This window comes from Salminus brasiliensis, chromosome 17 (genome assembly GCF_030463535.1).
Source record: "Salminus brasiliensis chromosome 17, fSalBra1.hap2, whole genome shotgun sequence".
Lineage (NCBI taxonomy): Eukaryota > Metazoa > Chordata > Actinopteri > Characiformes > Bryconidae > Salminus > Salminus brasiliensis.
The window spans coordinates 6,107,402-6,131,913 of NC_132894.1; the positions used below are offsets into that span (position 1 = coordinate 6,107,402).

A 24,512-nucleotide genomic window follows, 5' to 3' on the forward strand; every position below is an offset into this window, starting at 1 on the left:
GACCAGTGTTTATTAAGAACTAACAGTCTCCTCCATATGCTTAGAGAAGCTTATTGTCCATCACGATAACAAAATTAATCACGATATGATAAAATATCGTCATATTGCCCAGCTCTAGTTTGATCTTATCTGACTTTTAATTTTATTGATTATTATATTCTTTTTTATTTTACATTGGAATAAAAAAAATAATAGCAACAATAATAATAATGTTAATTAGTTAATAATAACACTCACTTTAAAATTAAAGGAGCTGATATGGCCATATAGGCTATTAAGGCTATTTTGGTAAATGAGTGAATGTCTATGTATTAATGTACATTATCATAGCTGAATCATTTTCTAGATATTTCCTATGGTCCTACAGCTTAGGCCTACTTGAATCCCATTGGCCACAACATCCACAATGTCTCCAGTGTCCTCTTTTCTATCTAATATTTCTAATTTCAGCAGTGTTGTAAAAATATAATTAGATTATTTCATTTTTACATGTTTTAAGGTTTCATTTGATCCAATGAAAGTGTTTTAGTCCACTGGCAGACTGACATTGTGCTTGTCTTTGGCATTAGTATTATTATTTAAAATAAGCAAAATACCAATGAATGAAGCTACTTTCAGTAGATAAACTGACTCAAAAATGTATAAAAATAAGTGAAATAATCTTATAAATGTCTTATAGCAATCTCAAAATGAGAAATATTATATATTTAGACTGGATTTAAGACGATTACACTAGTAAAGATATCACATTTTGCAGCGTAGAACTAAAATGAATGTGGAATAAAAGAAATAGTTCAAAAAGTTCAGCAACGTAACTTTTTTAAGCCTTCTCAATCCTCAAGCTTGTCTTGTCTGTGCGTACAGACCTTCTGCTGTTAGTGGGTGTTGCAGTTTGCTCCACTGTGAAAAGTACAACACCAAAGTGTCAAAAGCCATCGGAGAGAGAGAGAAAACACACCAGGGTGATTTTTGGAAACCTTTATTTACAAATATCACTTTCCACATTCTTGTCAATTTCGATAGTTTCAGTAATTTCAAGTCATTTTCACCCTAAACGATTTAGATTAAGAAGGTGCGGATTTTGAAGGAGCATTAAATACATCATACACCCGAAACCCTTCTCCCTGACGCAACAGGGGACATTCATTGAGTTTTATTGATGTGTACCAGCAGGTTTATGTTTCACAGCTTTTAAAGTACAACCTCTACCAGATTCTCAAGTATCATCACATTCAAATCAACATAGATACAGGTCGTATAATTAGTCCTTCATTCATGTGTTTCTTTTTTATATATATATATATTTACAGTTGGAAAACATGCCGTTAGAAGACCACGCTCAGGCTCAGACGAGACTAACTGGGTGCATTCATCCTTTCAACTGATTATTAATATTAACCGACAGTGGATCGCAGGCAGTGGATACTTCTGAAATGCACGTCAAAGTTGTAAATACGGCTTCTGAACTACATCAGTGAGGTAGAGACACTTGTTTTTGTAAGAGACAACATGTCTTGTTCCTTTTTTATACATTCGAATTAGCAGCAGTCACATTGCTGCTAATTTTGCATCAGCAGCAAAATGTCCTTTTCAGTTCACTAAAACATGCCCATAAATAACTCTCAGCATATTTGGCCCAGTTCGTCCCCATTTGCGTCCCCATAAAACATAAGTTAAAATTCTCCTCAAGAAAGAAAATCTCCTCAAAACAGGAGTACGTGGATTTGAGCGTGACTCAAAAGTTAGAAAGTTCTCCGAAGTTCTCCTTCTTTACCTCCCATTGCCATTCGCCCTGCCTGGCGCTATAGCAGGTCTAGCTTCTGGGCACAAACCAGGTCACTGTTCACCAGCCTCCACATGGCCATCAGGTCCTGAGGGAGAAGTTTATGTACCACTATCATGCTCCTAAAGAAGCACGGCTCCTTGTTCAGCTTGCTGCTTTTATTCTTCACCAGCCCGAAAGTCTTAAAGGCGTTGTGTTTGATGGGTGTAACCTGGAGAACCTCCAGGCACATCCCAAGGAAAACATCATCGATCGGGTACAACTCCAGAGTCTCGGAGGCCAAGTAGAGTTTTCGGGCTAGCGGGCCGTCCATCAAGAACCCACCTCCGCCAGCGTAGGGTGGGTAGTAGGTCTTATTATACAAGGCTTGTGGAATGTAGTACTTGTTCTCCTTCCTCCGGATGGGTTTGGCCTTAAAGAGAACGTCTCCAGCAAACAGGTTCTTCACATCCGCGCTGCCATCCAGGTACTCCAGAATGTTCTGCACGCTGACGAAGACGTCATCGTCGCCCTTGAAGATGTAGCGGACGTTCCCGCAGTACGTAGTGAACCATTTCAGAAAGTGGGTCTCCTTCAGGGTCAGGTTGAAGAAGCTGTCGATGAAGTCCCACTGCAGGATGTCCCCGTAGATGTAATCTTCATATTCCAGAAGCTTCTGGTGGTTGGCCCTCTCCGATTCGACAGACGATGTGCCCAAAAGAAAGAGGGTCTTGATCCGCTTGCCATTAATCACCTGCTCCTTGCCCCACGTCTGCCTGATCACCTCCCTTCGGTCGTGTTGGGAGATGACCGATTTGATGACCATCAGCAGGTGGACGTCGCCCGAGCACTTTTCCGGGTGGTTGATCAGCATCGGGAAGTATCGGCAGTGCCTGTAGAGCAGGAACTGCTTGAAATTGACCTCCAAGCTGTCGAACCAGTCAGCAGAAGTGAAGTTCAGGTTGGCGCTGCAGTTGGACGATTTGATGTCCCAGGTTTTTGCCCCTTTGTCCAACGTGACTAGAGTTTCCTCTGTGCTAGCCTCCACTCTGGGTTGTTCCTGTTTCCAGAAATGGGCGGGAGTCGAGTAAAACACCTTCTTTGGCCGTTCTCGCTCCGACAGGGCCTCCATCTGAGGGTGGTGCTCGGTGGTCTGGAACTGGTCTACGGACGGGACTGTGCCTCTCTGGAATACGGTCAGAGTCACCACGGCTAAGAGAAACATCAGACACACCGTCTTGTACACTCTCCAGCGGTCCCTGGTGGTCATCCTGAAGGAAAGGAGCAAAGGAATCATTAACAACAGGAAGTAACTCATCTAGAGGGTCTAAAAGAGGCATATTTTGTTTCCAATGAGCTCTGCCTGATTACAGTACCTCACTTCATAAATATTGTATGTAGGATCACTTATTGATAATGAGATACACTCTTCAAAACTCTCTCATTGCTCTCCAAATGGAAAGTCAGTCATTCCAGTATGTATTAAATTACAACTCCAGTATGGATTGAATTAGTGCATTTATCTCTTTCTAGCTTATTTTAGCTTATCCAGGCATATTTTAATGGACCAGGTATGGACCAGGTGACCCTAAGGCGCCAATAATGGACACACTGTCCATTCAGCAGCAGTGCGGACATTCTCAGAAGGTAAATAAAAGAGCAGAGAGTCTGTAGTGTGGGGCTATTTTTACAGTGAAACATAAAAACAGACCATAATATCTAAACCTTTATAAAACTACTATTAAAATGCTCTGTTTTACCAGCGGGAGAACCGGACAACTGCTCGCCTTTCTCTGTTTTTACACCGACACTGAAGAGCACATTCAGGATCGCGTGGAGGCTAACGCTAATGCTAACATACACGTGCTACAGAAACCCAAATCACACACAGCACATCCACCCACTATAAACCAGTTATTACACACCAGTAGACCAAGCGATCAACACACACAGAGGAAGTGATTAGACTGCAGTGTTGTAAAGGAGCTGGGAGCTGATTGGTCAGGGAGGAGAGTCAGACTGGATTAAGATATTAAACACTATAAAACAGTCATTTTAAGAAAAGCCTTGACTAAACTAAATCAATCAGTCCAGAATGTCTGATTATAGGCTGATACTCAGCATTAAGGGACTTGGATTTAATCTTCTTGTCTATTTTTCCTTGGTCAGGCTTTTGGTGGGTCTGGAGCCTATCCGGAATGACTGGGTGCAGGGCAGGAATACCCTGTGTACACTGCACCAGTCCCCTACAGGGTCCCACACTCCCCCATTCACTTCCACTCACACCTACACTCGTAAAAAAGGAAATGTGCTTCAATCAAGGGTGAAGAACCATTAAACTGGTCCAAGAACCAATTGCCAGGGTTCTTCATCTCTATTACAAACATGGAACCATTACTTTGTGGAACCAAGAGTGGTTCTTCAATGGCAAGGATGGCATGTAGGGGCAGTTTAGCATAGCTAGTACCATGAAGGACAAGTGAACTATATAATAATAATACTATATAATAATCCAGTGTAATTATGGAAATTCCTACATAAAGAAAAACAACAAACCTGCGGTCATTAGGTTTAACGGTTCTCTCTCGTTTATTTTATTAAACAAATGAGTGTAACTGAGGAGAAGTCCAGTAAGTCAGCTGGCTCCTGACGTCAGCAATTTGCACATGGTTTTACCTGTTTTACTGACCCCCTGTGTATGCCATCACTCCCCCTTGGTTACCCTCCCTTGTGTGCACGTCTCCTTTTTTAATCACTGGTTACCTGCCCTGCCGTATTGGCTCCAACGCAGCTGACGAGTGCAACAGCTGGACATCTTAATTACGCAGATCTAACATAAATACAATGAACTGCACTGCTTTTTTTTCTTGGTCAAATTTTGGATGAGGGTGCGTCGGGCACATGCTGTAAAAAAGCCCAGATTTACTCAAATCAGTCAAATTCTGACAAATATTGAGTTTTTATGATCAGATTTTTAGAGTTTTTGTTACTTTAGTTGCAGTGGAACTACTGGTGCTGTTTATTTCTGTCGGTGAATGGGACGTTTCCTCTGATTTCGAAAAGCTGCCTATAAAGAATATATAAGAAACTATGAACACATGCGTACATGTTATAATAATAATGTATAATAAAGTGTCTAAAAATATGATTTTAGATGCTTTAGACTTTAACACTTAACACAGAAAGGCTTATTACACATTAAGGTGTGTGACTCAGTATCTGCAGGGACTTCTGTACAAGCCTATGGGGCGATTCTCTGGTCACAGGGGTTTGTAAGAACACTTTCGGCCCGCCGGAAGGTCAAAGGCTGTTTAATCATTTCAGTTTTCCAAAATTTATTTTTAGCTAAACAGCAAATCACCAGCAAACGTGACTTCAAAATATTAACAACTGACCCTGAACCACAGAATGTGTGCCTTACTTCACTTAATAATCGACAGCTTACTTAGAAAAGGCGAGTAAACGTTCTTTTAGGGACAGAATTTACAGTGTGTACAATATACAGAGTGTAATAAAATAGGTTTATTTATGACCCCCCCCCCCCCCTCCCTCTCTTTACCATTTGATATTTCCAGATAAGGTAGGTAACAGAGGTTTATTCTCTGAAAGGAAATATATAGATGCAGGTAAGCTGATAGCGAGGTATGTACATAGAGTCTGGCAAGATGTTAACCACCAGCTTTGCCCATAAACAAAGCAGGATTACACCTCGCCGAAGCTCACCTGACATTGCAATTGAACTCTAAGTTAAATGTAAATGAATGTCTACTGAATGTAACCCAACACCTAAACCTGGGACTTTTAGGATTAGGTATGTATATATATATGTATATATATATATATATATATATATATATATATATATATATATATATATAATATAAAATAGAAACAAAATAAACTTTTATTTTGTATTCAGTAAAATTCATTATATTAGAGAATTTGTCAACAAATCAATCAACAAAAACATTGAGAGGTGTACAAACTTTTACACACACACATATATATATAGTGTTTGTGTGTAAAATAATATAATACGTATATTATAAAACAGTAACAAAATAAACCTTTATTTTATATTCAGTAAAATAAACATAAACATATTACATACAACTTTTTCTTCAAAATAAGAGTCAGGGGGCTGAAATATGTAGGACTGAAAGAGATCTTGCCCGCTGCGTGTGCCATCTCTACCATCATCACTGGCCGTGCTGCCCACCGCTGCCAATGAAGTTACAGATTGTTTGCGTTGCCAGCGATTCACTACTGACAGCCATCGTGGGTCTGACACGCCCACACTGTAGATTTTCTATTGCATTTATCAGCTATTGAAATGTTTGTATATATATATATATGTGTGTGTGTGTGTGTGTGTGTGTGTGTGTGTGTGTGTGTGATATTGTTAAACACATATTACAAAGCTTATCTTTAATACTTTAATACTACAGATTAAATATCCCCCTATTTTAGGCACAGAACAGATCCTACATAAACACAGAAATTTACAATGAACGGCCAAATATCATAACATTAATAAATAAGCTTCTGGAAATCTATAGTTTTTTTTTTCAGTGAAAAAGCACCAAGCCTGAGTTTATATTAAATGAGTGCTGATCTGTCCAGTCTAAACTATAAAGTTCCTACATTTACTAACATAGTTTAAAAACACATCAAGGCCATGAGAAGCCGGAGAAGCAGCTTCTCTCTAGTCATCAGCGCAGAGTCAGGAGTGTTCATCTGAACAGAGAACTAAAGCTGCTGTACTCACATTTTGAGGCGTGCTGTTGGCTCAGAGCTGCTCTGCTGCTCTATTCCTCTCTCTCTGTCTCTGTTTCTGAGGGCAGTGGGCAACAGGGTGTCTGAAGCCTTATAGGGTCAGATGCCCTGCCCACAGTGGGGAGGGGGGGTAGTTACATAGGCCACACCTCCCACAACTTCTTAAAGGAGCACAGCATTATCCACCATCTGATCTGAGAAACTCAGAGTGCAGTACAAGCATTTTTTTCAAATTTCCTAGCCTTGAGAAAATGTCCCAGGCGTCTATGAAGTTAGGAAAAAGCAAATTCCCACATTATCTGTTAGAACTGCCGCTCATTCCCATGCCTTCCTTCTCCTGACCTGAGTTCCTGAGCTCCTGAGCTCCTGACAGGTCGGTGAAAGAGCTGAGGAGATGGATAAGGGTGTGTGGGAGCAGAAATTCGACCACAGATTCATTGGACTAGAATGTACCATGAGATGGATAATTCTAAAACAGTATAATATATATATATATATATATATATATATATATATATATATATATATATAATATTACCATGCACAACTTTGTTTGTTTGTTTTTTGCTTTTTAAATGTTTTGTTGTTGTTGTTTTACCTGTACCTATGTACATGTCATTCCCCAGTTACATACATAAATTATATACATAATATATTATACATATATTATATAATATTATATATATATAATATTATATATATAATATTATGTATATAAATAATATATTATGTATTATATATATATATATATATATATATATATATATATATATATATATATATATATATATAAAGATGATGTAGTAGGGCAGTTCTGAGTAAACACATTATGCAAATTATGTGTAAATAGCTGCCTGGCAGTGCCGGTTAGAACAGACCTGAAATTACAGATAGACAGCAGCACATCATATAATAGATATAGAAAATATGGAATAAATCAGTATCTCAATGAATCCTAAATGTATGTTTTTAAGAATGTTGCATAAAAAACACTAAACCTGTGTAAAATCCTGTCGTGTTTTACCCGAGGCCCTGGAGAGATACTACCTAACGCCTCAGTTCTTACTGATCTTCATCTGCATTTTTATTTATTTAATTATTTGCTTTACTTCAAACAAGGCCATCAGCGAAAGCACGGAAAGAATGGCGTCATATGACATAATATGTCTCCCCCTCGCTCCACCCTAACCAAACCGTACGTCAAAAAAACAAACAAAAAAAAAGAATAGGTGTGGGTTATTAGAGCTGTACGAAAGTTTACAACCGCTATTGTCAAACGGAAATGCTGAAACAGGGATGTCCAAACAAACCTAAACACTCAGACGTCATGACAGATCAGTCAGTGTGAAGGTGTTCCTTCATAAATTACGTTTTCTCAACCACTGAAATGAAGCCGAATATGAATTAAAGACAGAGCTGGGTATACGAGTGTGTTTGTAAAAGTATGCACAGCGAAATCTGTCCTCCATATTTGACCCATCTTTGGTAGTGAACACACACACACACACACTAGTGAACTAGGGGCAGTGAGCACACAAACACACACACCCAGAGAGGTGGGCAGCCAACTCCAGCACCCAGAGAGCAGAGAGGGTGAAGGAGGCCTTGCTCAAGAACCCAACAGTGGCAGCTTGCCGAGCCCAGGTATCGAACCCACATCCGTGTCATCAATAGCCACTGCTGCCATTTCCATATCAGTGGGTTCCTAATGCCACCTGTCATGTACTATTCAGAACTGCCAATGCCATATTTTATAGGATATAGGTGCAGTTATGGCCATATGTCAGATTTATGGTATGTGTATTTATGCGTATTTATGGTATTTACGGTATGACCGTATTGTGTTATCTGGGCTTTAGTGTGGTGGTCATTTCCGCTCCCTGCTCAGGCTTAACCACACTGTTTCTAATTCCTGGATCCTTACGGCCACATAATGCAGGGCTGTAATGCACTTAATGAAAGAACCCACTGTCACGGGTCCTCTGATGATACATTAGAAGGACGAAATCCATCACAACAGGTGATGATCTGCTAACATTTCAGAGCTGCTCACTGCCTAATCCATAAAGTGTAAAAGCAGCCCGTTTAGGACTGTGACATCATTTACATACACTGAACGGACAATGCTTGAGGGGTTCTGCTCATCAATGCTACCTCCACATCCCCCAAGGGATCAGTACTTGACCTCACTTATACTCTTGTGAGGCAACGTTACAGCAGAAGAGTAGCAAGGGATGTGGAAGTGAGAATGCCCGCTAACCCGGGCATGGTGAGCTTAGTATGTAAGCCATGCAGTGATCCAGCAGAGGCTACACTGACTCTTTGTCCATAGGCTACAGTCCTAACCTTGCGGAAAAGGCCAAAGTCCATTGTTTTAATCTGTCTCACATTACTGTTTGTAAATACTGGCAGAGCAACTCTATAACCCTTATCACATTCGTCTTCTAGAGAAGAGGAGCTATTTTATTATGCTTTGAATATTGAGCAGCTACTTTATATCCTGCACCGGGGCACAGTAAAAGCAGACAGAGGTCACGGTTTGCTCTCGATGAAGGGAGCATTGTTGGACAGTCTTGCTGTTTACTGTTACTTACACTAAAAAATCAGCTTTCAGCTTCTGAATCAGCTTCTTCTCCTGGTTATAGAAGTTTGAAATAAAACTTCTGGCCCACCGGTCTTCATGCTGACTTCTGTGTTTAGTAGCATCTAGGCCTAGAGGGATCTTTAGGGTCCTAGATACAATTTAGCTAAGGGTTTTTGTTTTTTTTATAAACAGTAAAGAACTTTTGGAAGTCACTCTGGAGAAGAGCGTCTGCTAAAGGCCTTTAATGTAAATGCAATTGAAAAGAAAGGAGCTTCAAGTGGTGTTTGAGTGATGCTATGTTTGATTCCATAAAGAACCGTGTATGTAACTGAGATGTGTGCATATGAAGAACATTTGAAGGGTCTAAAGAACCAAAGGGCAACCTGGTATCACACCACTAAAAGGCCGCACTGGCTGAAATGAACTCACTAGCTGCGTTCCAAAGCCAAGGCTGCAGCCTCGGTAGGGCGGATCCTCGGTAGGACTGTCCAATGAAACTTCTTCTTGGTAGTCTATTGGTCACACAGATGGAACAGTCTAACCAGGCTGTGTGGTGACATCACTGAAAAGGTCTCGCCTCTCACAATTGCAGGACTGGAACTTGTGTCTTTTCACTTTTACACAGGAAATTAATTATAATGATTATTTTTTTACCATCAGATTTCATAATTTAGATTTGGGCCGGAGGTCTGAACATAGCCAAAGAGCTCCAACATGATGAGTGGAGCTGATGTAATGGGCCGAGTTCATTCTAACTCAAGGTTGGACATAATATTCTGATATGACTTTTTATGATATGTTTATTATTATAGATATCCAAGAATTATCCAGAGTTTCCACTCTAAATGATATTAGCAGACCTGAATTTTAGAATTCTGAGTATTTGGTGGTGGGTCTCTTTTCTGCTTCTTTGACAGCATGCACTCGACCTTCATAGCTCCACAGAGATGTGTAAAAGCCTTTTGATGAGCAGATCTGATGTACATAAAAATGAGCTTCAGTGGCAGAGATCAGAGTCAAAGCACAGCTGACCTTTCTGGACAAAGGCCTTAACCTGGACAGTCACACATTCACTTACACTGGAATATTTACCCAGAAATGCAGCAGAAAGTTTTTAGCCGTCTAAAAAAATGTTTTTAATTCTGAAAATTCAAAATTAAATAAAGAAATATTAGAAAATATATAATAAAAAAACAATTGAAAATCCCAAAATTCTAAAAATAATTCTAAAAACATTGTTGGTTATTTTCAGATTTACATGAAGACAAATACCAGATTTCAAATGAGGAATAAAGCTCAAAAGTAATAATAAATAAATAAAAAAACATATATTGAAAGAAGTACTGAATCGATCCGGTCCTTCAAAACACATAAAAACTGTAAATCAAGAATAAAAGAGAATGCTACAGCAGCATTTACAGTGCTTTCAAGCAACTTTTCAAGTTTTTAATGATTCAGCTCGGATTCAGGTGTGGAATGATGAGTGTAAACACAAGGACCCGCTGACTAAGCCTGGGCAGGAAGTCTCCCGAGCTTCAGAACAGTCTGGAAAAGAAAAGCGCTGAAAAACAGGAATTATTCAATCTTTAGTCTTCATCTGTGTTCCAAAAGCCCTTCTTCCCTTCCTTCTCCCTCCATTTCCTGACGCACTCTAGCCATCCTCCTCCGACCATGTGCATCCTGCTTTATGGGGCAGTGTTCCCCTTCCCCCCCGAGATCAGTGCATGTTTTTAGCCTCAGCGTGGACCAGATTTCCCCAAAACACACACACACACACACATTCACAAAACAGCACAGGCCTTTAAAAGTCAGCACCCCCCCCCTCCCTCACACACACACACACACACACACACTCAAAACACACATTTGCTGTCTGAAGTTAGTTTGCTTCTTTAGTTTTACACTGGAGCCTCGAGGCTGACGTAGCTAACAAGCAATGGAAGCTCATCATACCCCACCAGTCAGCACCACAGCAGTGGTCACACGGTCTTCGTAAGGCCTGTGGAGGTGTTCAGTGACCTCTAATAGACTTGCTCTTCGGGTTTCTGACACTGTATGCCTCACTGTTATCTCTACACACGAACAGACGCATGGAACAATGCTAATCACCGCAGTCGCATCGCCCCTGAACGTCTTCCTCATGTTTCTGCTGCACTACGCAGTGATGGGCTGTTTACTGTGACTCTATGGGCATCACATTTACATTTACAGCGTTTAGCAGATGCTCTTATCCAGAGCGACTTCCAAAAGTGCTTCATTATTTACTCATGAATAACCTCAGCTAGTTTGAATAGACTAAAATTCAAAGATCCCTCTACGCTTGATGCTGTTCATTAAAAAAGGGTTTGCTCTTGATGGCAATGGAGGAACTACATTTACAGTGTGGGGTGGGTGATTTTTCACTTCAGTGGTATAAATAAGGTGCAAGGGAGGCAATCAGCACCCCAGATGCAGGCTACACCCATTAGTCTTTTTCATAATTCAGCTCATAATAATAATTCGAGCACTGGGGCAGTGGTGGCTCAGCGGTTAGGGTGTCTGTTCACTGCATGGATGGGTTAAAGGCGGAGGCCGAATTCTATCTGTGTCCGACCTTACTGGTGAATATGGTTGTCTTGTCTGTACTAACAGCCTTTTCAACCTTCCACGTAATATCTAAACCAAATGAGTTCATTAAAACAAAACAAAACTAATGACAGTAATATCAAAAATATGTGTATTAAATCAAAATTCACAGCAGTTGCATGGTGAGCGTCCTCTGGAATCAGTGTAAGCTTATTTAGTCAGTGGTGATTCAGACTCAGGCGCAGATTTAGACTCAATAACATCAAGGAAACAAGCTTTTACTATGTTAATAATGTCATTTTTGTATGTAAGCAAATTCTTCTTATTATATTTTAAACTGGGGTCTGTAAGATCTTTTACGTTACGCCACTGTTTCACCAAACAGCTCCTTTAAGATTTTTCCCCACACTTCCTTGAGCAGGTCAACATCTGAGGTCATTTGGCCGGTCACTACCGATCAAACAGAACGAGGAAATGCATGCGTGGTGGAAAGTGTTCCAGGTAATAGGGAATGTAGCTGGACTTGTTTTCTGGGTTGCAAAATTTCCGGATAGTTAAGGAATTAACAGATTGGCAGACGGAGGCCGGTTTTAGTTCAGTAATAGCTTCTGCCTCTGGCCCGTGGTGCTGCTTGGGGTAGAATTTACCTTCGTGAGTAAGTCACGAGTTGTTGTGCCCCATTATTTCAATATTTGATACAGGATGACACGATTTACAGGAAAAAGAAAGCTCTGGCAGCAGTTCTACCAGGAGTCACCTTTTCCTCAGCCAGTCAGCAGCTTTCACCTGCATGTAAAAGACCTCTACTCACACTCCGATTCTGCTGATTTCACAATCTGCTGACGTTACGTTTCTTCCCCCCCCCCACCACCAGGTTGGTCACACCCGGCTGCCCAGGGGGTTGGCTCTACAATGTATGGCAGAGTAGAGTAGTGCTAGGTGGTTGCTAGGGTGTTATTCAGCAATTGCTTAGGTGTTTAAGGTTTTGCTACAGTATTGCTAGGTGGTTGCTAGGGTGTTGTTCAGCAATTGCTTAGGTGTTTAAGGTTTTGCTAGAGTATTGCTAGGTGGTTGCTAGGGTATTGTTAAGCGATCGCTAAGGTATCCCATTTATTTTGCTACGTTTTGCTAGAGTAGCGCTAGGTGGTTGCCAGGGTGTTGTTCAGCAATTGTTAAGGTATTTCAGGCTTTGCTAGAGTACTGCTAGGGTGTTGTAAATCAATTCCTAAGGTATTCAAGGTTTTGCTAGCATATTGCTCGGTGGTTGCTAGAGTGTCATTAAATGATTGCTGTGGTTTCCAAGGTTTTGCTAGTGTATCGCTAGGTGGCTGCTAGGGTGTTGTAAATCAATTCCTAAGGTATTCAAGGTTTTGCTAGTGTATCGCTAGGTGGCTGCTAGGGTGTTGTAAATCAATTCCTAAGGTATTCAAGGTTTTGCTACAGTATTGCTAGGTGGTTGCTAGGGTGTTGTTCAGCAATTGCTTAGGTGTTCAAGGTTTTGCTAGAGTATTGCTAGGTGTTTGCTAGGATATTGTTAAGCGATCGCTAAGGTATCCCATTTGTTTTGCTACGTTTTGCTAGAGTAGCACTAAGTGGTTGCCTGGGTGTTGTTCAGCAATTGCTAAGGTATTTCAGGCTTTGCTAGAGTACTGCTAGGGTGGTGCAAATCAATTCTGAAAGTATCCAAGGTTTTGCAATGTTTTGCTAGTGTATCGCTAGATGGCTTCTAGGGTGTTGTAAATCAATTGCTAAGGTATGCCAGACTGTGCTAGAGTATTGCTACGGTGTTAGGGTATTGATAGGTGGCTGCTAGGGTGTTGTAAATCAATTCCTAAGGTAATCAAGGTTTTGCTAGTGTATTGCTAGGTGGTTGCTGTGTCATTAAGTGATTAAGTGGTATCCAAGGTTTTGCTAAGTATCCAGGGTGGGTGGTAGATGGTTCTGTAATGTGTGCTATAGGGTTTTTTATTTCAGAATGTGGCTAGACAGAGGCTGTGGCTGTTATCCCAGATGATTTTAAGGGTGTTGCTATGTGTTTGCTATGGTATTGGAGGTCATTGTGTACGGTTTGATGCTCTGTTATCCTGGGTGGTTTCTACAACTAAATGTGGTGGCTATGGTTTGGAGATCATTGCTGGGGTATCAGTGGATCGACCAGGCCATTGTAAGGTGGCTGCTAGGGTATTTTTTGGTGGTTGGTACAGTATCCCAGGGTTTTTGCTATGATACCCCAGGTGGTTACTATAGTGTTGACAAAAGCAAGGTGTACACTTTCTTAACACAGCTTTGAGCCAATCAGACTGACTGAATTTAAGTGGTTGCTATGTGGAAACCATACAGCCAATCAAAAAGCTGTTTTTAAAAAACAATACAGCCAGACTTCGATGTCACCTGCAATCGCTGTGGCATCTAGGAGTTGATCGATGCTGAATCAGGAGATCTCTGCAGGGAGTGTGTTTATCTCCAGTCCAGCTGAGATGTTGCGCTGATGGATTGACGCACATCTGAATGCTCAGCTGTGTATAAACACCTTCACCATCCAGTGGGCCTGGTGTGCTTTAAACAAACACACACACACACATACACAGACATACACACACACATACATGGGACAGCTGAGTCCCTGTTTAACCTTCTGGACACTGGACAGTAAGACACACCACACTGCGTTACAACACATCATTGCCTTGAATCCTGTTTACTCTTAAAATCCGGGATGTTCCCGGGACTCAGGCAAATTACAGTGTTTTTACCTTAAAATTAACATGGGAAATTAAGTTCCAATAAAATTCATGTATTAAAGCTAAACTATGTAGCATTTCCACATAAAATAGCAGCTTCAAAATCATGTTAATGCTCCACTGACTGTATCACTGGTGAAGCAGGGAACACAACGCTCGCAAGAACTCTGAATTAAGTCCTGTGATATCACTGTACCGCCTCAGTCCACATGCTTCTTTACCTTTCAGAGGCCGGTTCAGTATCTATCAGCTTGTCAACAAATGCATGTGTACAGCAATCCATACAGGAGAGCTCATAGCAGGATTTGTGTTTACAGCTATGGTGTAAAAGTGAATTGCACTACCCACCTCTAGGGGGTGCCAGGAGCAGAAAATACATATTCTTACATAATGCTGCTTTAATCTGAACAAGCATCGAGTCGAAATGCAGGTAAAGTGGACCTGTCAGTTTGCCTGTAGTACATTTAATGTGCAAATAGTGAGCATTTACAAACTCGCCGCCAGAACAAAATCTTGTACGTCCATTTTTTATTTTTTTCACATCATTTAAAAGTGCCAGCTTTCTTTTCTGTTGAGTCAACATGTGATGATGAACAGACCAATGAAAATGCTCCAAAACAACCTTCCAGTTGTGGATTAAAAACAAGTTGTTTTTTATTCTCCTGTATGAGTCATGTTCTGACAGCAACAGGATTCTTTACATTCTGTCGTTTAGTTTTTCTGAAACTGGCAACCCTGTTGTCTCTTCTTGATTATGGTGTTGTGTAAATATATGCATGTGCTATTTTTAGGTCCATTTCACACCGCTACGCTTGATATTTCACACCGGACCTGAAACACACGGCTTGAGGTGCTGTGGTTTCTGTTTGCTTTCATGGGAAAATGAGCTACACCTCTCTTTATTGGTTGTGTATTGCTCAAGTGAACTTTACGTAAGGCTAAATCTGAGCACAGCTTTTTTAAATTAGCTATATAGACCTTATTGCTACCTGCGTGTATTGTTTTTGTTAGCTAGCTAGCTGATTTATTCACAGAATCAGGCGACAAACTGCTTATTGTTGTGGAATATAATTAAATAAATACTTACTTTTAGCTCCAGGAGCTTCATCTGTTTCGGTTTAGGTGTGTTGTGATATATTTATTGGCCTGGATTGAACATTTAGCAAGAATACTGCACTTAGTGCGGTTTCTGCCTAGTAGCTGCTGGTATGCGGCGAGTGACAAGCCTCAAAAATAGACTTGAAAAGTATACCACAGTATACCAGCCTTCACTGTTTACTTCTAAAAGGGTTGGTTAGTCATCTCTGGCTGTGCATCGAGAATGTCAATAATGCAAATTATCATGAGACTTGTTCCTGTGTCAGGATGTGGGAAAATCTTAAAGCTTTTAGAGCTGGACTTTACTGTACAGGACACTCTGAAGAGCATTGATTCGCTGGGGTCACTCCATCACTTTAAACTTTAGTAGTTTTCCCAGAAGGCCTACACTCCTACACAAGGTGCTTCGAATGGTTCTTTGAGCTTGAGGGTCTTCAGTCTGGGTTTGAAGACAGTGAGCAACTCTGCTGTTCGGACAATTTAATAAGAATGATTTCCGCCCTGCGCCGCCTTAGGATACACTCCATCCAATTAGTACACACTGTATCATATGGGCAACTCACTGTTTGGTTATGGGATGTAACCACTAGGAAGGGGCCTACCCCTTTGGATAGGCTGCAAAGGTGTTTGTACTATGAAAGACGTTATTAAGTGGTGCAGGTGCACTGCGGAACCACGCTAATTTGGTCTACATATCCGAATATAAGGATATAATACGCCCATGTTTACCTTATATTAAAGGTATGCTTGCTGGTCATAATGTATCAGCAATATGCTGAATAACTGTTTTAAGTTGCGGGTTATGTTAGACTGCAAACTTACGTTTATGTAATTAATTATGTAACTTGTTTTCATGAGGATGTGGTTTGCAAAACCACTGGAATAAACAAGTGATAGTGGAAGACTATGAAGTTGTCACCGCCCTCGCCCACCCATAATTCTTCATTTTGTTAAAGATATAAGGGACGGGTTTCCCCCTTTTCTGGTGAGAGTCAGCTGGGTGGAACTGCAGGTCCAGCTCTGTGGTTTACTGGGACAGCTGTCTCTTACCAGGATTGATGGGCTCTCCCGGTCCAGTGAGCGGTTGGTGTGGCGCAACAGATAACACCACTACTGGCCAGTGAGTTATCCCACCATGTGGGAGACTGGGGTTTGATTCCTGGTCTGGGTGACTGTGCTGTGCTACACCAATAAGAGTCCATGGGCAAGACTCCTAACACTACATTGGCCCTCCTCTGTAATACGGGTAACCTTGTAAGTTGCTCTGGATAAGAGCGTCAGCTAAATGCCGTAAATGTAAATGAGTTGTGAGTAACAGCAAGTCTCACTGTGAAACTGAAAGCATTCTGCCTAGACACCCAGGGGAAGTTCGTTCCACCACTTCGGTGCAGGACAGAAAAAAGCCTGGACGCTTGTCCTCCATGGATCTTAAGGGATGGTGGGTTGAGCCGAGCCGTACTTGAAGCTGGAAGGGCTCTTGGTGCAGATCAGCTTGTGACCACTGCCATCAAGTACGGAGGGGCTGGCTGGTCCAGTCTTGGCTTTGTAGGCCAGCGTTAAGGTTTTGAATCTGATGCAGGCAGCAGCTACAGGAAGCCAGTGAAGAGAACCAGTGTAAAGGTTCTTCACTCTTACTCATCTCTAATACAAACATGGAACATGGTTCTAAGTGAAGCTAAAAGTGGCTCTTCTCTTCTTCAAAGAACCCTTTGAAGCACTTTTAATTGTAAGAGTGATGTTAGCTTTGGCATGTATAAATATCCTTTTATCCATTACTGTGAGTAAGAGAGAGAGTGTGTGTGTGTGTGTGTGTGTGCTACCTATGCTTGCGTCAGCCTGAGACTGCTCAGGAAGGACCACAGGAAAGCAACCCACGCTGAACACTTTTGAATTGATCCAAAGGTCAAATATACACTTATCTTCTTCCTGTGTGAAACGTAGGCCAGAGGCAGGCTGAGTGTGATAAGCGCTGCCGGACAAGTGTGTGTCCTAACCACGATAAACACTACAGGCTACAGCAAGCAAGCATGACAGCATGTAGTACTAGTTTATGTAGTCTCACTGACCACTGACGTTATGTTTATTTGAGTTCATTCTTATGTTATTTAGAGTTAATTACAGGTAGACACTCTTACTGACCACTGACTTTATGTTTATTTGGGTTTATTCTAATGTTATTTAGAGTTAATTACAGGTAGACACTCTTACTGACCACTGACTTTATGTTTATTTGGGTTTATTCTAATGTTATATAGAGTTTTACAGGTAGACACACTCACTGACCACTGACTTTATGTTTATTTGAGTTCATTCTTATGTTATTTAGAGTTAATTAAAGGTAAACACTCTTACTGACCACTGACTTTATGTTTATTTGGATTTATTCTAATGTTATATAGAGTTAATTACAGGTAGACACTCTCACTGACCACTGACTTTATGATTATTTGGGTTTATTCTAATGTTATATAGAGTTTTACGGTTAGACACTCACTGACCACTGTCTTTATGTTTATTTGGGTTTATTCTAATGTTATATAGAGTTAATTACAGGTAGACACTCACACTGACCACTGACTTTATGTTTATTTGGGTTTATTCTAATGTTATATAGAGTTAATTACAGGTAGACACTCTCACTGACCACTGACTTTATGATTATTGGGGTTTATTCTAATATTATATAGAGTTTTACAGGTAGACACTCACACTGACCACTGACTTTATGTTTATTTGAGTTCATTCTTATGTTATTTAGAGTTAATTACAGGTAGACACTCTTACTGACCACTGACTTAATGTTTATTTGGGTTTATTCTAATGTTATATAGAGTTAATTACAGGTAGACACTCTCACTGACCACTGACGTTATGTTTATTTGAGTTCATTCTTATGTTATTTAGAATTAATTACAGGTAGACACTCTTACTGACCACTGACTTAATGTTTATTTGGGTTTATTCTAATGTTATATAGAGTTTTACAGGTAGACACTCTTACTGACCACTGACTTTATGTTTATTTGGGTTTATTCTAATGTTATTTAGAGTTTTACAGGTAGACACACTCACTGACCACTGACTTTATGTTTATTTGAGTTCATTCTAATGTTATATAGAGTTTTACAGGTAGACACTCTCACTGACCACTGACTTTATGTTTATTTGAGTTCATTCTTATGTTATTTAGAGTTAATTACAGGTAAACACTCTTACTGACCACTGACTTTATGTTTATTTGGATTTATTCTAATGTTATATAGAGTTAGTTACAGGTAGACACTCTCACTGACCACTGACTTTATGATTATTTGGGTTTATTCTAATGTTATATAGAGTTTTACGGTTAGACACTCACTGACCACTGTCTTTATGTTTATTTGGGTTTATTCTAATGTTATATAGAGTTAATTACAGGTAGACACTCACACTGACCACTGACTTTATGTTTATTTGGGTTTATTCTAATGTTATATAGAGTTAATTACAGGTAGACACTCTCACTGACCACTGACTTTATGATTATTGGGGTTTATTCTAATGTTATATAGAGTTTTACAGGTAGACACTCTCACTGACCACTGACTTTATGTTTATTTGAGTTCATTCTTATGTTATTTAGAGTTAATTACAGGTAGACACTCTTACTGACCACTGACTTTATGTTTATTTGGGTTTATTCTAATGTTATATAGAGTTTTACAGGTAGACACTCTCACTGACCACTGTCTTTATGTTTATTTGGGTTTATTCTAATGTTATATAGAGTTAATTATGGGTAGACACTCTCACTGACCACTGACTTTATGTTTATTTGGGTTTATTATAAAAAGTTCAGAAACAGAAATATAGCCTTAGTATAGACTGTAATGCCACATCACCTTTACCTTGACCAATCACCAGCTTCCACCTGTGTGATGCCTCTACTTACATGCCTACTTTGCTGATTTCAGATGTTGACGTTTGTCATTTACCTACTTCCCCTTCATCGACACCAGTTGGGTCCTGCTCGGTTGCCCAGGGGCTGGCTCCACACCTGCCTTCCATGTACGGCAGGATCTGTAAGGGTTCAAATGTTGGCCTGGGCCACAACTGGGCCTATGCCAAGTTTTTCATCTTGCACTCTTGCCTCTGGAGTCTTCTGGTAGAACTTCACATTCTCTTTTACAGCTCACTTACAGTGTGAACGCAAAAAGCACTGAGGTCAGTTACAGCTGGTTCTCTTTCAGGTTCATTTCAGTTGAGTGAGGTTGTGTATACCAGATGGAAATACAACGGCACTCTGTTCGGTTCTTGCCAGAAGCACCACTAAGCATGGGGATCTGTGGTGTATTCGTTTCGCTTCTGTTGCTATTTACAAAAAAAAAAGCTGTTGTACCTAAAATGATTCACAAAAAGGTTTGCCATTTTCTAAGACAAACAAAAGTAAATATCCGAGTTTCCCATTGTAAATACCACCTCATTGGCTGCTCAGATGCAATGTGTAGGTGGTACAAATGGTATTTCCTTGTTGCTTGCCATCAGCAGCCGGAGCCTGAGGGAGCACAATTGGCTTTGTTCTCTCTGGACAGGTAGAGGATCTCTCTCTCTCTCCCCACATCACTTCTGTGTGATGCTGGCCGACACATGCGTCTCCTAGCCAGTGGATCAGAGCTGGGCACCTGGTGCTTTCCTCCAAGCATGTTGGTTACCTGGTGTCTGGAGCATTACATGTGATGGGGAGATTACTGGGTTGGGTAATTGGTGAAAAAAGAGTAGGAGCTTTGCAGTTATCTGTCATGCCTCCCAGCTGTAGTCTAATTTGTGGAGGATGTAACAACATGAATGTGGTCTATTATAGAATTGTATACCCAGTGTTGGGATGCCAAGGCATCTATGGTAAGGACTGCCAATGAGAAGAACCAGTATAACTGCCTCAGAACTGTACAGAGACTAGTGACTAGTATTCTTCTGCCTCTCTAAAGTCACTGATATGAGATGAAATGCTTGGAATTTCAATTTCCAAACTGTTTAGATTATAAAGTACCAGGCTGTTTGGTGTATTTCCAAAGCTGGAAATATATAAATAAGCCCTCAAACAAATCACTGACAGCTCTCTCACATCCCAGATGGACTAGATGGGATGAATCGGAGCATTTACGACACCCAATACATGCAAATGTTTCTTTTTATGAGTTTCGATTCCAATCAGCATTACATAACACTGAAGAAATGTAGAACAGACGTATCTAATAAATAGATGAATTTGTGCAGTTTGTTTGTAATAGGGATGAAACTACACTCCAGACATGATCTCCAGGCCCACTGGAAACTCCACCCACTCGTGTGCATCTGTGTCTCGTGTCCGAATACTTTTCTGAACCATTCCTTTCCTCTCTGCTCTCCTTGACTCTGCTGATCTGAATCTCATGGCCTCAGTAAATACACTAGCAGAGCTGACTAGCTTATGGATCCACATGAGTACCAGATCAGCAGAATCTAGAAGAGGATGTTTTATGAGTATGAGGACATAGCCGTTATATTCACATATTAACTGACTCAGTTACGGTTTTAGTCAGACTGAGCCGATGTCTGCTGAAAAAGTGCTACGAAGATAAAAACCGAACTGAAGCAACTGAGAAGCAGGAGGGGTATAGGAAAACAGGGTAAGGAGAGCCGGCTGTGGCTTGGCGTCAAGATTTATCAGTAAAGCACACCGCCGTCTACAGATAAACCAGCTGACAGACTGTTAGCGAGTCCGCTGACACTGGGAGCTGTCCACATCCCCTTCCGTCCACTTCAACACCAACCGTCCACTTCTAACTGCACTCCTGAAATCAAAATCAAAGCACAGGCTGGATTCACAAAACAGTGAAACAAACAAACAAACAAAAACACTTCTTAAACTTAAACTTTTTAAAGGGTCTGCTTATGGGTTCACACTTCTGTAAAAGATAATATTAGTTTTCAGAAAATACTGAATAATTCACAGTGGGTACTGAATAAATTACAGTAGGTACTGAACAATTCATAGCATACACTAAACAGTCGATAGTCAACACTGATTAATTCATAGTGGATACTTAATTCATAGCAGACACTGAATAATTCATAGTGGATACTAAATTCTTAGTGAACACTGAGTAATTCATAGTGGGTACTGAATAATTCATAGTGGGTACTGAATAAATTATAGTGGATACTGAATAATTCATTGTAGGTACTGAATAAATTATAGTGGATGCTGAATAAATTATAGCGGAGACTGAATAATTCATAGTGGGTACTATATTCTAAGTGGATACTGAATAATTCATAGTGGATAGTAAATAATTCATAGTGGATAGTGAATAATTCATAGTGGGTACTGAATAAAGTATAGTGGTTACTGAATAATTCATAGTGGATAGTGAATAATTCATAGTGGGTACTGAATAATTCATAGTAGGTACTGAATGAATGATAGTAGATACTGAATAATTTATATTGGGTACTGAATAAATTAGAGTGGGTACTGAATAATTCATAGTAGGTACTGAATAAATTATAGTGGGTACTGAATAATTCATAGTAGGTACTGAATAAATTATAGTGGATACTGATTAATGAATGGTTAGACACTTAACATGTCATAGTGGATATCGAACAGACACTAAATAATTAATAGTGGATACTAAACAATACGTGGTAGATACTATTTATTTATTTATTGATACTGATAAGGATTGATAATGATGCGTGATGTGATGATGGAGAGCTCTGCTGCTGAAAATAAACACAGTGACCCAGTTTCTTTCTTTCATCATTCAAATCCAAACTGTTTTCCATAAGAGTTATTTTTCCATGTAGTGATTCTGCTTTTCTCATGCTGCCTATTTATTTTCATATGGATTGTACCTCTTCCTCTTGTGTCTCTGTGTGTGTATGTGTGTGTGTGTGTGTGTGTAAGAGAGAGAGAGAGAGAGAGTTGCTGAGTTGGAGCCAAAGGCAGCAGAGCCTCAGCCACCTGCGCTCTGCCTCATGATCTCATGCGCTGCCCGTTTCCTCATATTGTCCTGCATTAATATCCGTGATTCCAAACGTATTACAAACAGTTTTAATGGAGTTTCAAAGATCTCAGTTTATTTCCCCCAAAAATAATTTAAGTAAAAGCTAAAAAATTTCTTGTTAAGAAAACAAGTAGTTTTCATATATCGTCCTAATTAGTGAAACGACTGATTGGTTCATTACTGAAATGTGTTCTAGTTAATGTATTTCAACCAATTAAGGGAGTTCTGGGTCAGAATAGCGATATAATTGTGATAATATGATTAATTTCAGTTCGTTGTCTCTATTATTCTCAACTATGCCAACATAACTGAGTAGGTATCACTGATATTCTTTATAAATCTGATATTATAACTTTATCTTATATTCATATTATAAGTATTTCTTCTTTATAATTTGAGGTCAACACACAGGTCCACAGCGGTCATCTAGGCTCCAATTCAACCCAAACAAATAACACAAAGCTGGCCGTGGAGAATCTAATCTGAGACTCTTCAGCAAATGAATGTTGTTTCTAATCACTCTTTCCACTCTGACACACATGAAGCCCCCTGAGTTTTGTGCCCTGGCCGGCTGGTGTTTATTGTACACACTGTCCCGGTGCAGATGTGCAGCTGGAGAGGCCAGCAGACCTCGGACTGTCACACAACAGGACACACACTTTCTGAGCGCTCTGGGAGAGGACACATACAGCGTGGGTCTGAGGAACCTGTGCTGAACTCCATCCACTCCAGAACAGTGCTGAACAGGGGACAGTTTTAAGGGTTCATCTAGAACAGTGAACGTTCTCTATTGTGTTATTAACCAGTTCTAGAGCATTAATAGTGCCTTTATGTGTTATAACCAGTTCTAGAGCATTAATAGTGCCTTTATGTGTTATAACCTGTTCTAGAGCATTTATAGTGCCTTATTGTGTTATTAACCTGTTCTAGAGCATTAATAGTGCCTTATTGTGTTATAGCCTGTTCTAGAGCATTAATAATGCCTTATTGTGTTATTAACCTGTTCTAGAGCATTAATAGTGCCTTATTGTGTTATTAACCAGTTCTAGAGCATTAATAGTGCCTTATTGTTATTAACCTGTTCTAGAGCATTAATAGTGTCTTATTGTGTTATTAACCAGTTCTAGAGCATTAATAATGCCTTATTGTGTTATTAACCAGTTCTAGAGCATTAATAATGCCTTATTGTGTTATAGCCTGTTCTAGAGCATTAATAGTGCCTTATTGTGTTATTAACCTGTTCTAGAGCATTAATAGTGCCTTATTGTGTTATACCCTGTTCTAGAGCATTAATAGTGCCTTATTGTTTTATTAACCTGTTCTAGAGCATTAATAGTGTCTTATTGTGTTATTAACCAGTTCTAGAGCATTAATAATGCCTTATTGTTTTATTAACCTGTTCTAGAGCATTAATAGTGCCTTATTGTGTTATTAACCAGTTCTAGAGCATTAATAATGCCTTATTGCGTTATTAACCAGTTCTAGAGCATTAATAGTGCCTTATTGTGTTATAGCCTGTTCTAGAGCATTAATAGTGTCTTATTGTGTTATTAACCAGTTCTAGAGCATTAATAGTGCCTTATTGTGATAAGCTGTTCTAGAGCATTAATAGTGCCTTATTGTTTTATTAACCTGTTCTAGAGCATTAATAGTGCCTTATTGTGATAAGCTGTTCTAGAGCATTAATAGTGCCTTATTGTGTTATTAACCTGTTCTAGAGCATTAATAGTGCCTTATTGTTATTAACCAGTTCTAGAGCATTAATAGTGCCTTATTGTTTTATTAACCAGTTCTAGAGCATTAATAGTGCCTTATTGTGTTATTAACCAGTTCTAGAGCATTAATAGTGCCTTATTGTGTTATTAACCAGTTCTAGAGCATTAATAGTGCCTTATTGTTTTATTAACCAGTTCTAGAGCATTAATAGTTCCTTATCGTGTTGTGAGACAGATCTAGAG

The 24,512-nt window shown here is 39.8% G+C and overlaps 1 protein-coding gene across 1 annotated transcript; it reads right to left on the reverse strand.

The window, feature by feature from the left end:
- Positions 1-963: 963 nt before the first annotated feature.
- Positions 964-6,592, reverse strand: b3gnt7 (UDP-GlcNAc:betaGal beta-1,3-N-acetylglucosaminyltransferase 7). The gene is made up of 2 exons (XM_072660879.1): positions 6,531-6,592; positions 964-3,033 (listed from the first exon to the last, which is right to left on the reverse strand). Coding segments are annotated over exons 1-2 (1,233 nt in total). The 5' UTR covers positions 6,533-6,592; the 3' UTR covers positions 964-1,802.
- Positions 6,593-24,512: the final 17,920 nt, after the last annotated feature.